The sequence below is a fragment of the Rhinoderma darwinii genome, chromosome 5 (genome assembly GCF_050947455.1).
Source record: "Rhinoderma darwinii isolate aRhiDar2 chromosome 5, aRhiDar2.hap1, whole genome shotgun sequence".
Classification (NCBI taxonomy): domain Eukaryota; kingdom Metazoa; phylum Chordata; class Amphibia; order Anura; family Rhinodermatidae; genus Rhinoderma; species Rhinoderma darwinii.
This window is the reverse complement of record NC_134691.1, coordinates 156,467,092-156,486,372: the sequence shown is the minus strand read 5'-3', so window position 1 is coordinate 156,486,372 and position 19,281 is coordinate 156,467,092. Positions and strand designations below refer to the sequence as shown.

Sequence of the window (19,281 nt, the reverse complement as noted above, 5' to 3'; positions counted from 1 at the left end):
TGGAGATGGACGTGGTAAAAGGCCCTGCACTGCAGCCTGACAACGTAGCGCCCCGACGCGCGTTTCGCCAATGTGGCTTCCTCAGGGATACTCTGGTCTTGGTCTATTTTTTCATCCTATTTCATGTAATGCGATTATCAACTGTGGATATAAATCTCTAACATTCTGAGTAATTTTCGGACAATATATATGACACTTCGAGGGATTTCCTTTCGCTCCAAATTTGCAGATACTCAGTAGTTATTATCTCCATAGTTACGCACGTATAACTTTACTTAGACTGTATCACCTACCATTCACTTTGGATCGTGACTCATTGCCAGGGAGTTTGTGTTGTGGGGGGCCTAATATCCCAAATTTATAAAACCTTTGAAGCCACCACACTGTGTTCCTATTTTTATTCGGATCTGTCTTAGAATTTTATGTAATACCTTTTATGTTGTATGTCCTAATAAAATTTGTTAATTTTTTACTATATCTGTGGCGTAATGACTTCTCTTTCTCAAAGTTTTTCATGAAAAATAAAAATGTTATAGCTTTTGGAATTCAGTGACGCAAGACAAATTATTTTCTAAAAAAAAAAATGTGTTTTTATTGTGCAAAAGTAGTAACACATAAAAAAAACTAAATAAATTTGGTATCAGTACTGACCTGCTGAATAAAGTTAACATGTAATTTATACCGCATGGTGAACACCCTAAAAACGTAACCAAAAAAACAATTGCAGAATTGCTATTTTTTTCTATCCCCCCTCCCCCAAAAAAAATATACATGTTTTTAAATATATTATATGTATCCCAAAATAGTGCTATTAAAAAATACAACTCATCCAGCAAGAAACCAAGCCCTTATACGGCTTTGTTGATAGAAATACTAGTTATGACACTTGGAATGCAGGGATGCAAAAACAGATCCGGTTACGACAAAGGACAACATTTGCGTAGAGAATCTGGACCTGCACCGCCTGCCGTCTAAAGACAGTTGGCGGTCAGGAAGATGTGAATAGGCTTCCTATGTGTAACAACTTGCAGGTCTGTGGACCCACTGGGCCACTCTGCCGTAACGGAGCAGCTGCTAATCAACCTAGTCTGTGAGAGTCAGTAAATATAAAGTACTTGGAAGGTCAGCAGTGGGTATATGCCAGACAGTCAGGGGGAAGCAGGCCTGTGCAGGATAATGAAGTTCATTTAGACACCAGACCGGAGTAGTGCAGTTGTCTCAGACGCTGGACCGGGCTAGGACACCGGACTGGAGTACTGCAGTCGTCTTGGACACTGGACTTAGGTAGGACACCGGACTCAGATGGTGAAGTCGTATCGGACACTGGATTGGCACGGGCACAGGACATAGATGGTGAAGTAATCTCAGACACTCCGTTTGGCAAGGGTACCGGACACAGATGATGAAGCCGTCTCGGACATGCGATTTGGCACGGGCACCGGACACAGATGGTGAAGTCATCTCGGACACTCCGTTTGGCACGGTCACCGGACACAGATGGTGAAGTCGTCTCGGTCACTCGACTTAGGCACTAGAACTAGACACAGGTACTGGATACAGAAAACAGGATTCAGGATACGGGGTACAGGATACAGCTAAGTAACTATTTGCAAGACAAATGTAGGGAAGACAACATTGCTCAGGCAAGGAAGGAATGGGTAGAGTTCCTTTTAAAGTTCTGGAAGTTCTGGGATCGGCTTTGAAGGTTTTCCTAGTGTTCGCACTGGCCCTTTAGGAGCGCCGGCAAATCTTCAGAGGTCTGCGGTCGCGGCTGCCTGTAAGTGGAAGATGCCGGCGGTCAGCAACCGTGGCGATAACACAATGAAAATTAGCCATAGTTTATATGTTTGTATTTGAGATAAGGAAATTAGATTGTGATTCCCATTGGGACAGGATTGGTAAACAAAGAAATAGGGTGGGCATGACAATGCATGTAAAAAGGTGCTTGGAGGGCTGACTAAACAAATGTGTAACAATTACATAATAAGAAGATGAAAGACAAAGCTATTAGAGTCGCACATACAAAACAATTTAAGTTACTTTATTACAATATACATGAAAAAGTACTAACAATGAGCACAGCAGTACTCAAAAGGGAAAAAAAATTTAAGAAAAGAGAGCACATGTCCCTGACCTATATAAATGCCAAACGGAGCCCCATTATTGCCCTATTAGATTTTAAACAGGAGAAATGTCACTTAAAAGAAAGGACACCCGGAAAAATCTGCATTTGAATTACTGAATATGCAATGTGAAATATAGAATGCAAAGACAATGCAAATAAATAATGAAACAGTATGCAAGATAGGAAAAGATGCGATTACCACACCATGCTGATAGAATTAAAGACGGGTCCTGTGAGTGTAAGAGTGGGTTGAGACTCCACGCGTATCGCCGTTGGTACGGCTTCATCAGCGGTACCTATCCCATTGGGACAGGGACACATTCCACAGCGCTGGGCAGTCCCTGTGGGCAGTCCCTGTGAATGGTGGCAATCTCTGTACAGAACTGCAGAATATGTTGGTGTCGCGAAGGGTTCGTGGACCCACTGGGCCGTACCGTCTTGGCGGTATGGCAGCTGGCCAACAGGACGCAGGTCAAAGTCTATAGTTCGTATAGGGTACCTGTGGCAGCTCAGACAGTAGCGAGGCAGGCTTGGCAGGAACTTGGCAGCAGGTGGACGTCAGGTGTGGAGAGGCAGGTCAGGCGTGGAATATAGCACAGCACGGCTACAGCAAGCACGAAACTAGATTCAGGAACAGGAAACAGGAACAGGAAACCACAGGGAGCAGGAAACACTAGGGGGCCATTTGCAAGACAGACTAGGGATACAACAACAAAGCTCAGGCATAGAACTAGGGGGCTGGAACCCTCTTATAGTCCAGAGTACTCACAGGTCAAAGGTCAGGAACGAGGTCCGGTGCGCTGCCCCTTTGAGAGTGGGCACGAGTGTGCGCGCGCACCCTACGGGATCCGGCATTGGTGAGTAGACGCGAGCGCTGGCTTCTCCTGAGGAGGAGGCTGGGGCTAGCGCTTGCCGACTCGTGGCTGCGGCTGTCAGGGGAGGAACGGAGCTGACAGCCCGCAGCCACGGACATGACAGTTGGTGCTATTTAAGCAACAGGAAATAAAATTAATAAATAGTTATATATATTGTATGTATCTCTAGTGCTTTTTTCTTTAAAAAAAAAAAAAAAAAAGTACAAGTCGTTTTGAAATAAACTAAGTATAATATAAAAAAGTAGACACATGATAAAGGTTATGGCAGGGTGGACATGCTCAGACTCTAGTTACCCATGTAAATTCTGGCCCGTAATCTGATGCCACTTCTTTCTTTGTAGGTTTCTAAATAATAGAATGGACCTGGGCCATTGCAACAGTAACAGTCCGGGAATGCACTTGTTGACAACCACAAATTTTTTTAACCCTGTGTAGTCATTGAATATCCTCCAGGCTTCGTCCGTCTTCCTGTAGATGATGCCAACCAATCATCTCTGCCCCTCCCTTCAGTGGGCTGAAGTTTGCTATAGATTTCTACATCCAGGTTGGCAGACAGGAGCTGAACTATTTTCCTTGAAGAAATCAAGTTAGAGTGGTTATGGAGGAAAATAGAACGCTGTTATAATGTGGGTTGTATTAGGGAATGGTGGAAATTATTCCACGTGTCTGCTATAGACTTGAAACAAAACCTTACACTTCCAACATTACGCACCATTTACAACTTAGTGCTTCTGAGTTAGCACTGGAGGGAAAGCTTTGTAAGATCTTGGCATCAATAAAAGCATAACTAAGCAATGAAATGAAAGGCATGTAAATGAGCTGCGCAGTGAGGTGACAAATGGGTAAAAATATTTTCTTCCCTAAAGACAGGTTATTTCTTCACAGTTCTGCTGCTCGGCATACTGCACATTTATTTCAGGCCATTTTCCTTAATTATGCTAAAGCATTTCTTTTCTTAAGGCTTTGTGCTCGCGACAAGCATATAAAAACAATTATTCCAAAATGTTTCTCTTTTTTTTTGCGCAGTAACGCTCATAATTGCTTACTTGGGGACTATGATGTGAAGCATTTTATTCAGTGTTGCAATTTATGAGAGAAGTAATATATGCCACTCATCTGTGTGTTCTGGTAGTTCCCTCATATTGTTTTGCATCTCTTTTGCAGAAAATTAATTCATTTGACAGGTTTATTCATATAACAGGCTGTGAAATCCCTTTGATTTCACAGATGATTCACTGAGGGTTTCATTAATCCAAAATGAATCACAGATACCTTTTTAGCTTTTTATGTATACAAGGCATTTTCACAATTAGGTTATTTTGGAGATGTTGCCGTGTATAACACACAGAGTAATATTAGAAGCACATTTGCTTTGCAATAGCTTGTGAGTATTCATAGTTTGCATGCTGACGACATGCAAGACGTATGGACAAGTTCATGTGTCACTGCAATTACACGGAAATAATACCACCAAGGACCAATAAAAATGACCATAGTATACAGGAGCACACACATGTGGGCACGCTCACTACATACATGCCTGCACACATTCTCACTTACTACACACATATACATGCTCACTACATATAGGCGTGAGAAAGACCATCACTTGGGTCGAAACTTACTACATACATGCCTGCACACAGACTCACTACACATATGCATGCTCACTACATATAGGTGTGAACACTTACTACATACATGCCTGCACACATACTCACAACACACATATGCATTCGCATTACATATAAGCGTGAACACTTACTACATACATGCATGCACACATGCTCACTTACTACACGCATATGCATGCTCACTACATATAGGCGTGAACACTTACTACATACATGCCTGCACACATACTCACTACACACATATGCATGCTCATTACATATAAGCGTGAACACTTACTACATACATGCCTGCACACATGCTCACTTACTACACGCATATTCATGCTCACTACATATAGGCGTGAACACTTACTACATACAAGCGTTCATACATGCATACTTACTATGTACACACTACACACAGACTCGTGTTTACTACACAAGCACGTACATTCATTTCCAGCAAGCATGCACACATACTCAGAAGATACAGCCAAACAAACAAACATGTTTTCACATCCACTACATACATACAAACATACATGTTCATTAATTACAGGCAGGGTTGTCCTTAACCTTTTTGGGGCCCAGGTTAATGGTGGGCCTCCCCTGCCCTTATGAAAAATCACCAATGTTGTGAGCATACTACAGTACAGCATAGGAAAATAAATAAATATATAAACGGCATACATTTTTACCATTCACTTTGCTCTGTTAAAGAATAAACCAGTAATTAAATAATCAAATGAACGGCATGGGGTGGGCCAACAGCATTGGGTCAGCTTGTTTTAGGAAAAAACAGCCACCAGGTTGCCCGACAAGGCAGTAGTTGAGGATTTGTGGGGGTCACCCCATACTGCCCGTTTTATTTATTAATTTCATGAACACATGATATGTTTAGAAACAGGGCCCGAGCAGACAGCATTACACATGATAGGATTAGATACATGGCTCAGTAGACAGTATCATACATTATAGGCTTAGATACAAGGCCCCAGCAGACAGTATCAAACATTGTAGGCTGAGATACAATGCCCCAGCAGACAGTATCATACATGATAGGCTTAGATACAGGGCCCAAGCAGATGTATACTTACCCTCCCTAATCCTGTGTCAGGTCCTCTTCACCTCCGGAGCCAAAGAGAACTCGGCACACGAGCGGGAAGGGTAAGTCTATGGAGATGGCGGCAGCACGGGCCCCACTTACCTCACCTAAAGGATAGCCCTGCATACAGGTATGCACACTCACTAAATACATGCATGCACCCTCGCAACACAGAGGAACATACACTCACTACCCACATACTGGCACAGATGTACACTTGCCACTTAGATTCACACACTCATTACATATATACGGTAGCTTAATAAGTGCCGCCCCTAAATTCTGCCACTCTTGGCACCCGCCATAGGGGGCTTAGTGTTAAATACGGCTCTAAAGGTCATGCATAAATAAAGATGGGCAACTTTTTTTTTTTACTATCTGACAACTAATCTAATCTAATATGTATTTATAAAGCACACACATTTTATATAATATGACTAATTTATCCCCCTGATACCTTATATATTAATGGTGTCCAACCAGTGGCTCTCCAGCTGTTGCAAAACTACAACTCACAGCTTGTCCCAACAGCTTCCAAAAATTAGACACTCAATCTTTCTGTCCAAGAAGTCCAAAGCTGTATCTCCAGAATTATGGTTTAAAAGAGGATCCATACAATTCATATAGACTACATGGACTCTATTCCTACCACATGAAAGCCATAGATTCACACGTGTTTTCAAGGATCCATCTCGTGTTTTCAAAGATACACCTCCTTTCTGACCCTTCCCTGAGGTCTCAATACACCTACACATGCCTCATTGGCCTGCAACTATTTCTACCCCTTCTCTTTTTTACATTTCAAAATTTTAGTACAGTTCAGTACAATATGTATACTCTCACATGGCATACCCTGTTCAAATGAAAATGTTTATATGGTTTCCTTTGTTTTTTTACTTTGTTGGTTGATATTCAAACTCTTTGAAATGTAAACCTGGGTCTTGCAGTTTTTCAACTGGAAAGCCACAGGTTAAAGAACACTGCACTATACTTTATTCTTCCTATCCAGCCTACCAAAAGCTGGTGAATTGTTTAGAACACGTATAACAAGTATTAGGCTATGTTTACAGAGGTCTTATTTGCCATGTAAAAATTCAAGGCTTATCTTTGATTTCTGACGTGGATTTGCAGTTGTATATGCGGCGGATCCGTGTGTGGAAATCTGACAGCTATTCCAAGTGGAATCCGCGTTAATAATTGACATGTCACTTAATAAAGCGGATGTTTGAATTTGCGTGCAAAACAGTGGAAGACTGATTTCATGCGGATTACAGAGTTTTTTTTAAATCTTTACTTGACTATATTATACACTAATCTGGGTGCCCTGCATTACACCGGCTGCCCACTCAATTCAGAATAGGATTCAAAGTTCTGGTATATTTGCTTAGCTCATGTCCCCTGTTTGTTCTCCTAATGACTTCTCGCAATCATGCACTCCTATAAAAACCTCAAATGCATGTCTCAAGATTTCTCTTGTGCTGTCCCATTACTCTGGAATAAATCACCTTGTTCAATTAAATATACAGTTGAGCTGCAATATCATAGCCCATGAACAAGAATGCAGTATGTGTATGTATATATATATATATATATATATATATATATATATATATATATATATATATATATATATATATATAAAGGCACCCTAATCTACGAAGATGTGGGTAGATATATATGAAATAGGTGCATAGTTATAAAATTAAATTAACTAACAGGGTATAATGGTGGACATGGTCAGCAATATAGGCAAAATAGTTTGAAGACCTTATTTAAACTAGCATATGGGTGTGTCACGCCCAAAGAGAGGCCTCCTATGTCTCTGATTAACGTAGAGTATATGGAAAAGCCCGAATCATGATTTGAAACAATTACTCGTTTTGCAAAATATATTTTTCGTTTATAAAAAAAGGTAACATCAAAGATATTCTCTCAATAATGTGCATATGATACAAAATATATCACCCAAGAAATTCTAGAGTCCATTTGAGGGTCCAGTTTCTTTTATCTGGTGGTTTATTTCATGGACTGACAGCAGAGACTACACGTGGAGGAGTGGGTCGGCGTCTCACTACGCCTGGTGTGAGGTTTCATGGGTCCGCTACCTTTCTCAAGCAGAGATGGTCAGCAACACACTCACCACCTCGTTGTAGGATAGCTTGTTACACACTCCAATATTCCAGCAGGTATATAGCAGAGTGGCAGGACCGCACTTAAATTCCAGTTCAAAGCGGATCTGTCACCATATTTCACAATACAAACTGCATACATTATTAAATAGATCTCTTAGACTTGATGAGTCCAGAACTTATAATATGATCATTTTAATACCCGGCAGGAAAACTTTGAGAAAGGATTATATAGCCTTTCTGACATTTTGGATTTTTAAAGTAAGTACACAAGCTTCATCAGGTCAAAGAGATTTATTTACTTATATATGCAGTTTGATTGGTGAAATCTGGTGACAGAACCTCTCTAAGTTATTTTAGTATTATATAATACATTACCTTCTCCTGATTAAGGTAATGTATTACATGTCTTCCCTAAGCGGGTACTAAAATAGCCTAAACTAGAATCGAAGTGCAATCCTGCCACTCCGCGAGATACCCACTGGAATAACGGATTGTGTGAGAAGCAATCCTGGACAAAGAGGGTTAGTGTGTTGCTGACTATGCCCCCCCCTTTTACCCTGTGAGTTATTTCATATTTTTACTACGCACATCTATTTTTGTTTTTTTACAAAGTTTGTTGCCTTCCCCAGTAAGGTCTGATTTTGTGTATTTTTCTTTGTTACCCATCGAAAAGAATGGCATTGTTTTTATACTTAAAAAAAAAAAAAAAAGACCTGTTTTTATTTAGATTATCTATTTAAATGAGCTTATTACACTTTTTAAACACTATACAAGGACATTGCAGTTCTTCTTCAAGGTCTTTCCTTTTCACTTACAAATGAATTGATAAATATTTACTACTGTAATGGTTTACCCTGCCCTCCTCTGTTCAGTATTCTTTTCCTCAGTGCACGTAATAATGTACATACCAGTGAGGCCCCATGCACACGAACGTAAAAACGCCCGTAATCACGGGCCGTAATTACATAGACTTCTATTGGCCATGGGTACCTCCCCGTATGCTTATGGGAAGGTGCCCGGGCCGTTGAAAAATATAGAACATGTCCTATTTTAGGCCGTAATTACGGCACGGGCAGGCCCATAGAAGTCTATGGGGCTCCCGTAATTACGGGTGACTACGTGTGTGCACCCGTAATTACGGGAGCGTTGCTAGGCGACGTCAGTGGATAGGCACTGTCCAGGGTGCTGAAAGAGTTAACTGATCGGCAGTAACTCTTTCAGCACCCTGGACAGTGACTTCCGATCACAATATAAATCAAGGTGTAAAAAAAATAGAAGTTCATACTTACCCAGAACTCCCTGCTTCTTCCTCCAGTCTGGCCTCCCGGGATGACGTTTCAGCCCATGTGACCGCTGCAGCCAATCACAGGCTGCAGCGGTCACATGGACTGCCGCGTCATCCAGGGAGGTCGGGCTGGATGTCAAGAGAGGGACGCGTCACCAAGGCAACGGCCGGGTAGGTATGAATTTCTTTTACTTTGTACCTCGGAAAGGGCTGCCCCTTCTCTCTATCCTGCACTGATAGAGAGAAGGGGCTGCCGATTAGTGCAGTGCAATTTTGCAGCGAAAACGTGCCCGTAAATACGGGTGGAATACTGGTGACACCGGACCCGTATTTACGGGCACGGGTCCATAAATACTGGTGCAATAAGGGTCGAATGCTTGTGACCAAGGACCCTGGATTTACGCCAGTATATACGGGAGGGAAAAAATACGTTCATGGTCATGGGGCCTGAGTCTGTACTTTTACAGAAAAACAAAGGTTTGTATGGTTGCACAGGTTGTAAAGGTTTGTATAGTTGCAAAGTAATATTCTTCTTTTATTTATTTTCAGCCTATTAGCAAGTTTCCCTATTTGATCAATGACATTTCCTTTTGGCTGCCCAGTGAAGGATATCTCGGGAATGATTTTTATGATCTGGTCCGTAACGTTGCTGGAGATATTGTTGAAGAAGTGTCCTTGATTGACCAGTTTACACATCCAAAGTAAGTTTTGTTTTTATAGATTTGAATAATACTGTATTTGTTGGACTATAAGGCTATGTTCACACGGGGTATTTTGCCGAGTTTTTTGACGTCGGAAACCGCGTCGCAAAACTCGGCAGAAACGGCCCGAGAACGCCTCCCATTGATTTCAATGGGAGGCGTCGGCGTCTTTTTCCCGCGAGCAGTAAAACTGCCTCGCGGGAAAAAGAAGCGACATGCCCTATCTTCGGGCGCTTCCGCCTCTGACCTCCCATTGACTTCAATGGGAGGCAGGAGAAAGCGTATTTCTCGCTGTTTTATGCCCGCGGCGCTCAATGGCCGCGGGCGAAAAACGGCGCGATAATTGCCGCGAAAATCGGCGTGCAGGGAGAGGAATATCTGCCTCAAAGTTCCAAACGGAATTTTGAGGCAGATATTCCTCCCCCAAAATACTCCGTGTGAACATAGCCTAAGATGCACCTGACTAGGTTTTAGACAACAGAAAATAGGAAAAAAATTCATATGTTGCTACTTTTACAAAGAAAAAAAAATTGGTTAAAAAAAAAATTGTTCTGTTTCACCCCATTCTGAGAGCCATAATTTTTATATATTTTCATCAATTGAGCAGTGTGAGGGTTATTTCTTGCGGGACGAGCTGCAGTTTTTATTGGCACCATTGTTTGGTAGATACGATTTTTTTTATCACTTTTTATTTCATTTTTTTTAGCGCTAAGATGATCAAATAATTTGTAATATTTATTTATTTTTTTACACCGCTCACTGCGAGTCAAATAATGCTATATTGTAATATTTCGGACTTTACGGACGCTGCAATACCAATTTTTTTTTTTTTTTTTTTTTTATTCTTTACATTGTGCTTGTGAACATTTTTTACACATTTTATTAGTTCCTCCTAGGAGACTTAAACCTGCGATCGTTGGATCGCTGGTACAAGACACTGCAATACATGGATGAGTTACAGAAACGGCGTAACTCGCTGAGCTATGCTGTTTCCGTAATTCCCATAGTAGTGAATGGCAGTTACAGAAGCAGCGTAGCATGCTACTCTGTTTCCGTATCTACTATTCAGTTCTATGGGAGTTATGGAAACAGCGGAGCTTAGCGAGTTACGCTTTTTCCGTAACTCGACCATGTACGCTGTTTCCGCAACTCCCATTCACTTCTATGGGAGTTACGGAAACAGCGTAGCTCAGTAAGCGCTCGGTTGTTTCCAAAACTCCTGACCACCTAACCAGGAAGTGGCCGGGAGACAGCGAGGAGCCGAGTAAGGTAGAACGGAGTTTAGTGGGCCCCGTTCTCGAGATAGGTGCGGGTCCCAGAGGACCTATCTGACCCGCATCTATCTAAAAATGTATGACATATCCTGTGGATGTCATAAATATCCTTCATGGCAAAACCCCTATAAATGCAGCGGTCGCTATTGACCGTGGCATTTGACTAGTTAAACGCCCAGTGACAGCGCAATCACTGTTCCTGCCTGTTAGAGCAGCGTGTCAGCTGTAAAAACACAGTGCACACCACTGGTCGGGAAGGGGTTAAGTAAGGAAGCAATCAGGGGGCCATGCGCAGCCGGGTCCCTTGACTGCCGGCTATAAGACGTAGGGACTTTTTAGCAAGATTTATTCTTGCTAAAAACTGCGTCTTATAGTCCGAAAAATAAGGTAACTGAAAATACGTTAAGTTAGGCCATTGTATCCTGTATTTCTTTCCTCTAACACAGATGTCTTACCGTTATACGAGGGTGAGTCAAAACATATCCGCACTCCAGTTATATTAAAACTTCTGTTGGCCGCACTGTCTTATCAGCGAGGTCGCTGTCTCCCCAGTCACTGCTGTGCAGGTTTGAACATGTTACGTCTGTTTATTTGTGACTGCGGTGCGAGAAACAATGGATGTCCCACTTGTGATTTGCATGAAAGAAGAGCAGCGTGCAGTTATTTGTTTTTTGTGGTCTGATGGTTTGTCTAGTACCGATCTTTATGGAAGACTTTGTGCACAGTATGGAGAAAGAGTTTTGTTGCGAAGAAGTTTGTATGAATGGATAGAGAAGCTCAAGGAAGGTCTCACAAGTGTCGACTACGAAGAAGGAGCCGAACACCCATCTACGACTGATGACAACATTGAGCGTGCACGTGAACTGATTCTATTGGATAGACTATCACTTGTTTGGTCCCCTGAAAGAAACCCTATGAGGACAAAGACTCACGTCTGATGAAGAGGTGAAGACAGCGGTGCATTCGTGGCTCGCAGCTCAGCCTAAAACAATTTTTAATGTGGAAAGATGAAAGCTTGTTGACAGATGAACAAAGTGTATTGAAAAGCAGGGAGATTATGTTGAAAAATGATGTAATTCTCTTTTCTGAAATTTTATTTAAAAAAATGCTACAGCCAATAGTGCGGATAATTTTTTAATCAGCCTCGTACAATGGTCTATAGACTGTGTATAAGCATCAAGTTAAGGAAACAGCATGAGTGCTTTCACTCAGACCTTATTCACATAAATGTTTTTCTTCTAACAATGGACAGCTACCTAACCATGCAATTCAACGGGCTATTCACACTTCTGGGGTATTTTTTTCCACTAAGCATGTGTCCGATGCAAGAAACTCACAGCATGCCTTTTTCTGCTACAATTTTTTTTGCGGACCAGACTTGCCCATTAAAGTCGTTAGGGTGCGTGAAAAAAACAGACAGCACACGCATGCTGCCTGTTTATCGTGAATCAGTTGTAAAAGAAATTCATAAAAAAAAAGTTTAAGTAAAACCAGAAGGGGAATAAACGGCTGACACACGGAAGCCACACAGATGTTCATTTTTTGCGGACGCAAATCATACACATTGTGTGGCCTAAAGGTATATTCACACACAGCAGATTTCTGCAGAGTGAAAATCCGTTCCATACATCTGAAGCTTATTCAATATATTAGTGTATTGTGTTGTTTTGTTTTTTTTAAAACAACTTTTCATTGGAAGTTTTCAGTCTACAGTATCCAATATTTTACATACATAGGATTACAAAGTTGTAGAGCATGTAGGACAGACATAGGTACAGGTTGTTATTGGTGGTTGTTTTTCAACTTTAGAAAAGGAATAATACATAAATCCATTTAACAATCAGTTTTCCTCTCCTTTATCTCATCAAGCCCAAATAGCTTACAGAATCGCGAAACGGGACTGTTCAGCTGAGTTATGAATTGAGTAGTATTTAATATTTTCTAAAATTACAAGATTGCACAACTACTTATGTCTGAATAGCTTCATTAAAGGAATAGTTATTTAACTACTGAACTACTAGGGACACAAAGCTGCAGTCAGGTGACTCTATGTTACCGCCATTGCGCCTAGTTTGAAAGATAGGCTGCGGCTACATGGTGACTAAAATTTGCATTCCGACTGCTTGAAAATCATGATCACAATGAGCAAAAAGTTGCAAACGACCTTGCAACTAACACAAAAGTTTTGATACATTTATTACATGGTCATTGGAAGTTTACTTGATTATGATCCTGATTTTTACACAATTCATGTGCAACTTTTAGTCGCCATGCAGCCTTAGTCTTATAAAGGAGGCTACAGATGACAAAATACCTTCAAATTTTTACTCCGGATGCTGGTTAATATTATATCAAAGTATTCACTTCCAAAATAACTACAATTAATATGAATAATACATTTAATGCTATCATCTCATTGAAGGCTGCTTTTTATAAAGTAGCTGAATGGTACAGGCACCCATGGAAAAGGAATAAGTGTAAAAGCGTAAGGCTCTTTCCTCACTATCATTTTCGCCAGTCCGTTTGTGCTATTCTTGCCATCAAAAATACCGGAATCCCAATGGAAATTTGAACACCATTACGAGTCAACAGGGTCTGTCAGAATTCAATAGTGTATGTTTATGAACGGATGTGGCTTAGCCATCGTGGCTTTTTTATAAATGGAATCCATGACACAAGTGTTAACAGATCATGAGACAAGCCTGGTAGGATATTCCTTATTTTATTATTTGTATTTTTAGCTGCCACATAAATATTGTGGAATTAAAAGCCTTCAGCATCAAATAATCTGAAATATCCGGTTGAGTAATTGATTTATTCTATCACTCTCATGAGGTGTTTGCTCATCTGCAGACAGTAGTCATTTTTGAAAGACTTTTGCTACAGTTGAGGACACCGGTATGACTGCTGCAACTGCTGCAGGGAACCCCGAGATGAAATCTTTGCTGCTTCATCTCGTGACAGTATGCTCATGTTTTTCTACAGCTCCCAGGAAGTATTACTGATATTGATGACATCTCTTATTTGAGAAATCCAGAGGTGTAGCTTAGATATGTCATTTTAAATCATAGGTGATGACAGTAGCAGTAGGTATGTATATAAACATCTGATTCCAGCTGAGCATTGTAATTTTGTAAACAGCGAAAAGCTGATGTGTATATATATATATATATATCTAAAAAAAATACAAAACGGGCAGCATATCCAAGTATAGGGGTAGAAAACAGAGCTTTATTAGCCTGTGTGAGACATTTCGGCTCCTCACACTTAAGCCTTTCTCACGCTTGAGAAAGGCTCAAGTGTGTGGAGCCAAAACGACACACATGGGCTAATAAAAGTCTATATTTCTACCCTTATACTTATACCTATACTTATACTTTTTTATTTTTTTGTCATTTTGGGGATGATGGTCAAATCCCTAGGATTTGCACCCACTTGCTGTGACCAGTGCTGTTAAACCGTGGATTGTATATATATATAGATATATATAGATAGCTATATATAGATATTTATATAGCTTTAATACATTAAAGAATTAAACCTGGCCTTATTCCAGGACTATGATATGATAAATATTCTAAAGTGAAGTTCTACTACAATAGTCACTGACTGCCAGGGACCCGACATTCAGCTGCCGATCGCTCGGGCAGCCAACTAAAGCCCGTGCCGTAAATACTCTATGACGTGAGTTTTACAGACCCCGAATGTCGGATGTTTATATACAGCCTGCGGTCAGGAACCAGTTAAAGAACTTAATTTGTAAAGCCTTGAGGAAAGAAGGGAAAGGGGAGACATGATCAAAATATTTATATACAGTATAATAAAAAAGTTTAACTCAGGTTCGGGAGGGAAGTGTTTTCATAAAAAATAAAACTCAAGGACAAGCGGTACAATCTGAAATTAATTGGAGGGAAGATCAGGAGCTATGTCAGAAATATTATTTTAGTAAAAGAGTAGTAGATGCTTGGAATAAACTTCAAGCTGTGGCTGGAAAATCAACAGTAAATGAATTAAAAGAGGATCTGTTGCCTCTCCTGACATGTTTGTATTATATTGTTTTTATAATATTGTTTTATGCCATTCCTTTGCTTTTCCTCCTAGAAATTAATGAATAAAATGACAACTGGGCGTTACCAGTTGGAGGAGTTTCAAGACACAGACTGACGCTATCCAACCAGTGCTGACACTGTATAGTCAGCGATACAAAGAGAATAGTAACACCCTGTTGTCAGTTTATTCATAAATTTCTAGGAGAAATAACAGAGGAATAACGCAATGCACCGTTTTAAGAAAATATGTGTGGTTTTTTTTTCCCCGTTAACTGATAGATTCTATGACCCCATTAAATCCCACCAAATTTCAACCCTCTACCTCGAGCCATTCAAAAGTTATGAGGGTGTTCCGGAACTTTTGGTGGGCACTGTATATGTGTGTGTGTGTGTATATATATATGTATATATATATATATTTAGGTCAAGAATTATTTGGACAGTGACACAAGTTTTGTCATTTTAGCGGTTTACCGAAACATAAAAACATATTGAATATACAGTTATGTAATCAATATGGGCTTAAAGTGCAGACTCTCAGCTTTAATTTGCGGGTAGTCACATCCTAATTTGAGGAAGGGCTTAGGAATTACCGCTCTTTTATATGTAGCTGTGTCTTTTTCAAGGGACCAAAGGTAATTGGACAATTATCCCAAAAGCTATTTAATGGGCTGCATGTGCTATTCCCTCATTAATCCATCATCAGTTAAGCAGGTAATAGGTCTGGAGTTGATTCCAGGTGTGGCATTTGCATTTGGAAGCTGTTGCTGTGAATCCACAACATGAGGTCAAAGGAGATCAAACCATCGTTAGGCTGAAAAAAATGAAGAAATCCATCAGAGAGATAGCGCAAATGTTGGGAGTGGCTAAATCAACAGTTTGGTACATTCTTGAAAAAAAAGAGCGCACTGTTGATCTAGTGAACTCCAAAAGGCCTGGACGTCCATGGAAGTCCAGAGTGGAGGATGATCGCAGAATCCTTTACATGGTGAAGAAAGACCCCTTCACAACATCTACCCAAGTGAAGAACACTCCCCTGGAAGTAGGTGTATCAGTATCTAAGTCTACCATAAAGAGAAGACTTCAAGAGAGCAAATGCAGAGAGTTCACCACAAGGTGCAAACCATTAATCAGCCTCAAAAATAGAAAGGCCAGATTATACTTTGCCAAACAACATCTAAAGACGCCAGCTCAGTTGCGGAACAGCAGAACTCTTTGGACAGTTGAAACTAAGATCAACCAGTACCAGAATGTTGGGAGGAAGAAAGTGTAACACTCATGGCCACTGGCCGTCTGGATTCTTCCACGACCATAGCCAGCGCTCTCTTCCGCTTCACTTTGCTGTGTCCCGTAGTACCTGAAAAGTATGTCTAATTAGCCCATGATCGCCCTAGACTACAAGAAGGGCTCTGTCCCTTCCTTCATTGCTTGAGCGTTGTTGTGTTTACCCGTGTTAGTCTTTGCAAATGGCCCCTTAGTGTTTTCCAGTTCCCAGTGTCCCGTACCTGCTACCTGTATCCTGTATTCCGTGCTACCTTGTTCCTGCGCCATAGAGAGTTGGAGTAGTGTTGTGCCGTATACTACGCCTTCTGTGTTACACCGCGCCTGGTGTCTGCCTGCTGTCCCTTCCGAGCCTACATCGCTACTGTCTAAATTACCACAGGTACCCTTATTCGAACTATAGACATTTACTTGGTATTCTGTTGGCCAGCTGATATCCCGCTACGGCGGTACGACCCAGTGGGTCCACATACCCACAGATCATGACAGATGGAGAAGGCTTGGAACGGCTCATGATCCAAAGCACACCACATCCTTTGTAAAACATGGTGGAGCCAGTGTGATGGCATGGACATGCATGGCTGCCAAAGGCACTAGCTCACTAGTGTTTATTAATGATGTGACTGAAGTGTTCAGGGATATACTTTCTGCTCAGATTCAACCAATTGCAGCAATGTTGATTGGACGTCGCATCACAGTACAGATGGACAATGACCCAAAACATACTGGGAAAGGAACCCAGGAGTTTTTTAAAGCAAAGAAGTGGAATATTCTGCAATGGCCAAGTCAATCACCAGATCTCAACCCGATCAAGCATGCATTTCACTTGCTTAAGTCAAAATTTAAGGCAGAAAGACCCACAAACAAGCAACAACTGAAGACAGCTGCAGTAAAGGCCTGGCAAAGCATCAGAAAGGAGGAAACCCAGCGTTTGGTGATGTCCATGGGTTCCAGACTTCAGACAGTCATTGCCTACAAGGGATTCTCTACAAAGTATTAAAAAAAAACATTTTATTTATGGTAATGTTAATTTGTCCAATTACTTTTGAGCCCCTGAAATGAGGAGGCTGTGTAGAAAAATGGTTGCAATTCCTAAACATTTTACAGAATATTTTTGTTCAACCCCTTGAATTAAACCTGAAAGTCTACACTTCAATTATATCTCAGTTATTTCATTTCAAATCCAATGTGGTGGCATGCAGAGCCCAAACCATGAAGATTGTGTTACTGTCCAAAATTATTCTGGACCGAAGTGTATATCTGTAACACACACACACACACACACACACACACACACACACACACACACACACACACTCTGTGCAGTGTACATCATGACTGATTGTAATACAAAGCGCCCCATTGGACAGGCGGTGTTGTTCTGTAAATGTCATCCATCACTATGGTGTGTATATCATTAGGTTATTTTTCACACCAGCAGTTTAGCTGCTTGTCTACTCGCCAATAGTTAGTGGCTATTAGTAAAAGAATCCTTTTCATTGGCTGAAGAAAAGGAGTGGTAATAGTTCAGTCTTTCTTTTAAGCCCTGTTCACACGGCGGATTTTGAGTGGCGGTTCCCGCTGCATAATCCGCTGTGAAATTATTCCTGTTATCAGCAGGAAGATTCCTCCTTCCCTTGACTTCAATGAGAGGTTCGGCCAGAATCCGCCCAGAGGTCGAGCAGGATGCTTCTTTCTCCCGCTATCTGAAAAAATCAACTGGTGGGAAAAAGAAGTGTCCGACTCCTATTGAAATAAATGGGAGCCGGCATTTTCCGGCGGAATCTGCCGCAAATTTCCTCCATTTGAACATACTTCCCTGTTCTGGTAGCGCATTCAGTCCCATGTGGAGAAATGTAATATTTCATGGACAGCCATTCAGCTGAAGGCTTGAGTCAACCAGTGCAGGAGCCAATCTTACAGACCCCCATCTATGAGCCCATATGCTATGGCATAAGGAGACAACCACTTAAAATTGCTATTCTTAGGACAGACCGCCGGTGTTAAATCGGTGGGGTCTGAAATCCTGTATCCTCACCAATGAGCAAAATGAATGTAACTCGGCTCCAGTATCAGGCACATCCGCTTGTCTTTAACTGCGAGTGTCTGCAGATCGGCTACTTGGAATTTTCTCAATTATCATAACGCTCATAAAGATAGTAATGATAGATGTAGAGAATTGCTGTATATGTAGCTCTCTATAATTTAAAGCATGCTTGAAGCAAACCAAAACAAAGCTTGTCTGAATCTTTATGTTCAGTAACTGTGTGAAATCTTTCGGGATAAAAGCTCAGCTCAGTCAGTTTCTAGGTCAGAAAATAGCTTTCTGAGTTACCATTATTACCCAAGTATTAGTATTAAGACACAGAGCCCTACCTAGCACTATCAAAGAGCAGCATACTGTAGGTGTTACTATACATGTGGGCATTGTGTTACTGTAACATCTGTGTAAGTGAATATAAAGGGTTACTTCTGTATTGTCTGTTTGTTTCTTTATTTATTTTTTTGCTTGTTTTAGGAGGACAGTAGATGGTGCCTTCCGATCATAGTCCTTTATGCTGAATTCCTCATTTGGAAGGGTTCCTAAGTTTTATTTTAGTGGAAACACGATCTCTGCATAAGCCACTGGTAAAATCGAAATAGTTTTTATGAGACAATTATATAAACACCCTATGGTATAAAAGGCTATTACAGTCATTTTCTTTTATCTTAATAGATTTGTTTCTATAGTTATTAGTAATTTCTACAGCCAGATTCCCGAAACTGCCAATTGTTCTGCCTGGCATACTAGTTGGTGTTATATACTAGATTTTTCATAATTTTTCTCCTTCTTTCAAACAA

At 40.9% G+C, this 19,281-nt stretch overlaps 1 protein-coding gene across 1 annotated transcript in view; it reads left to right on the top strand.

Annotated features, from left to right (window-relative positions):
* The window catches only part of FARS2 (phenylalanyl-tRNA synthetase 2, mitochondrial), a 304,738-nt gene that overhangs the window by 182,009 nt on the left and 103,448 nt on the right, over positions 1 to 19,281 (top strand). The window contains exon 7 of the mRNA XM_075828451.1: positions 9,685 to 9,836. Within this exon, the coding sequence (XP_075684566.1) occupies positions 9,685 to 9,836 (152 nt within the window). The remainder of the gene's footprint in view (positions 1 to 9,684; positions 9,837 to 19,281) is intronic.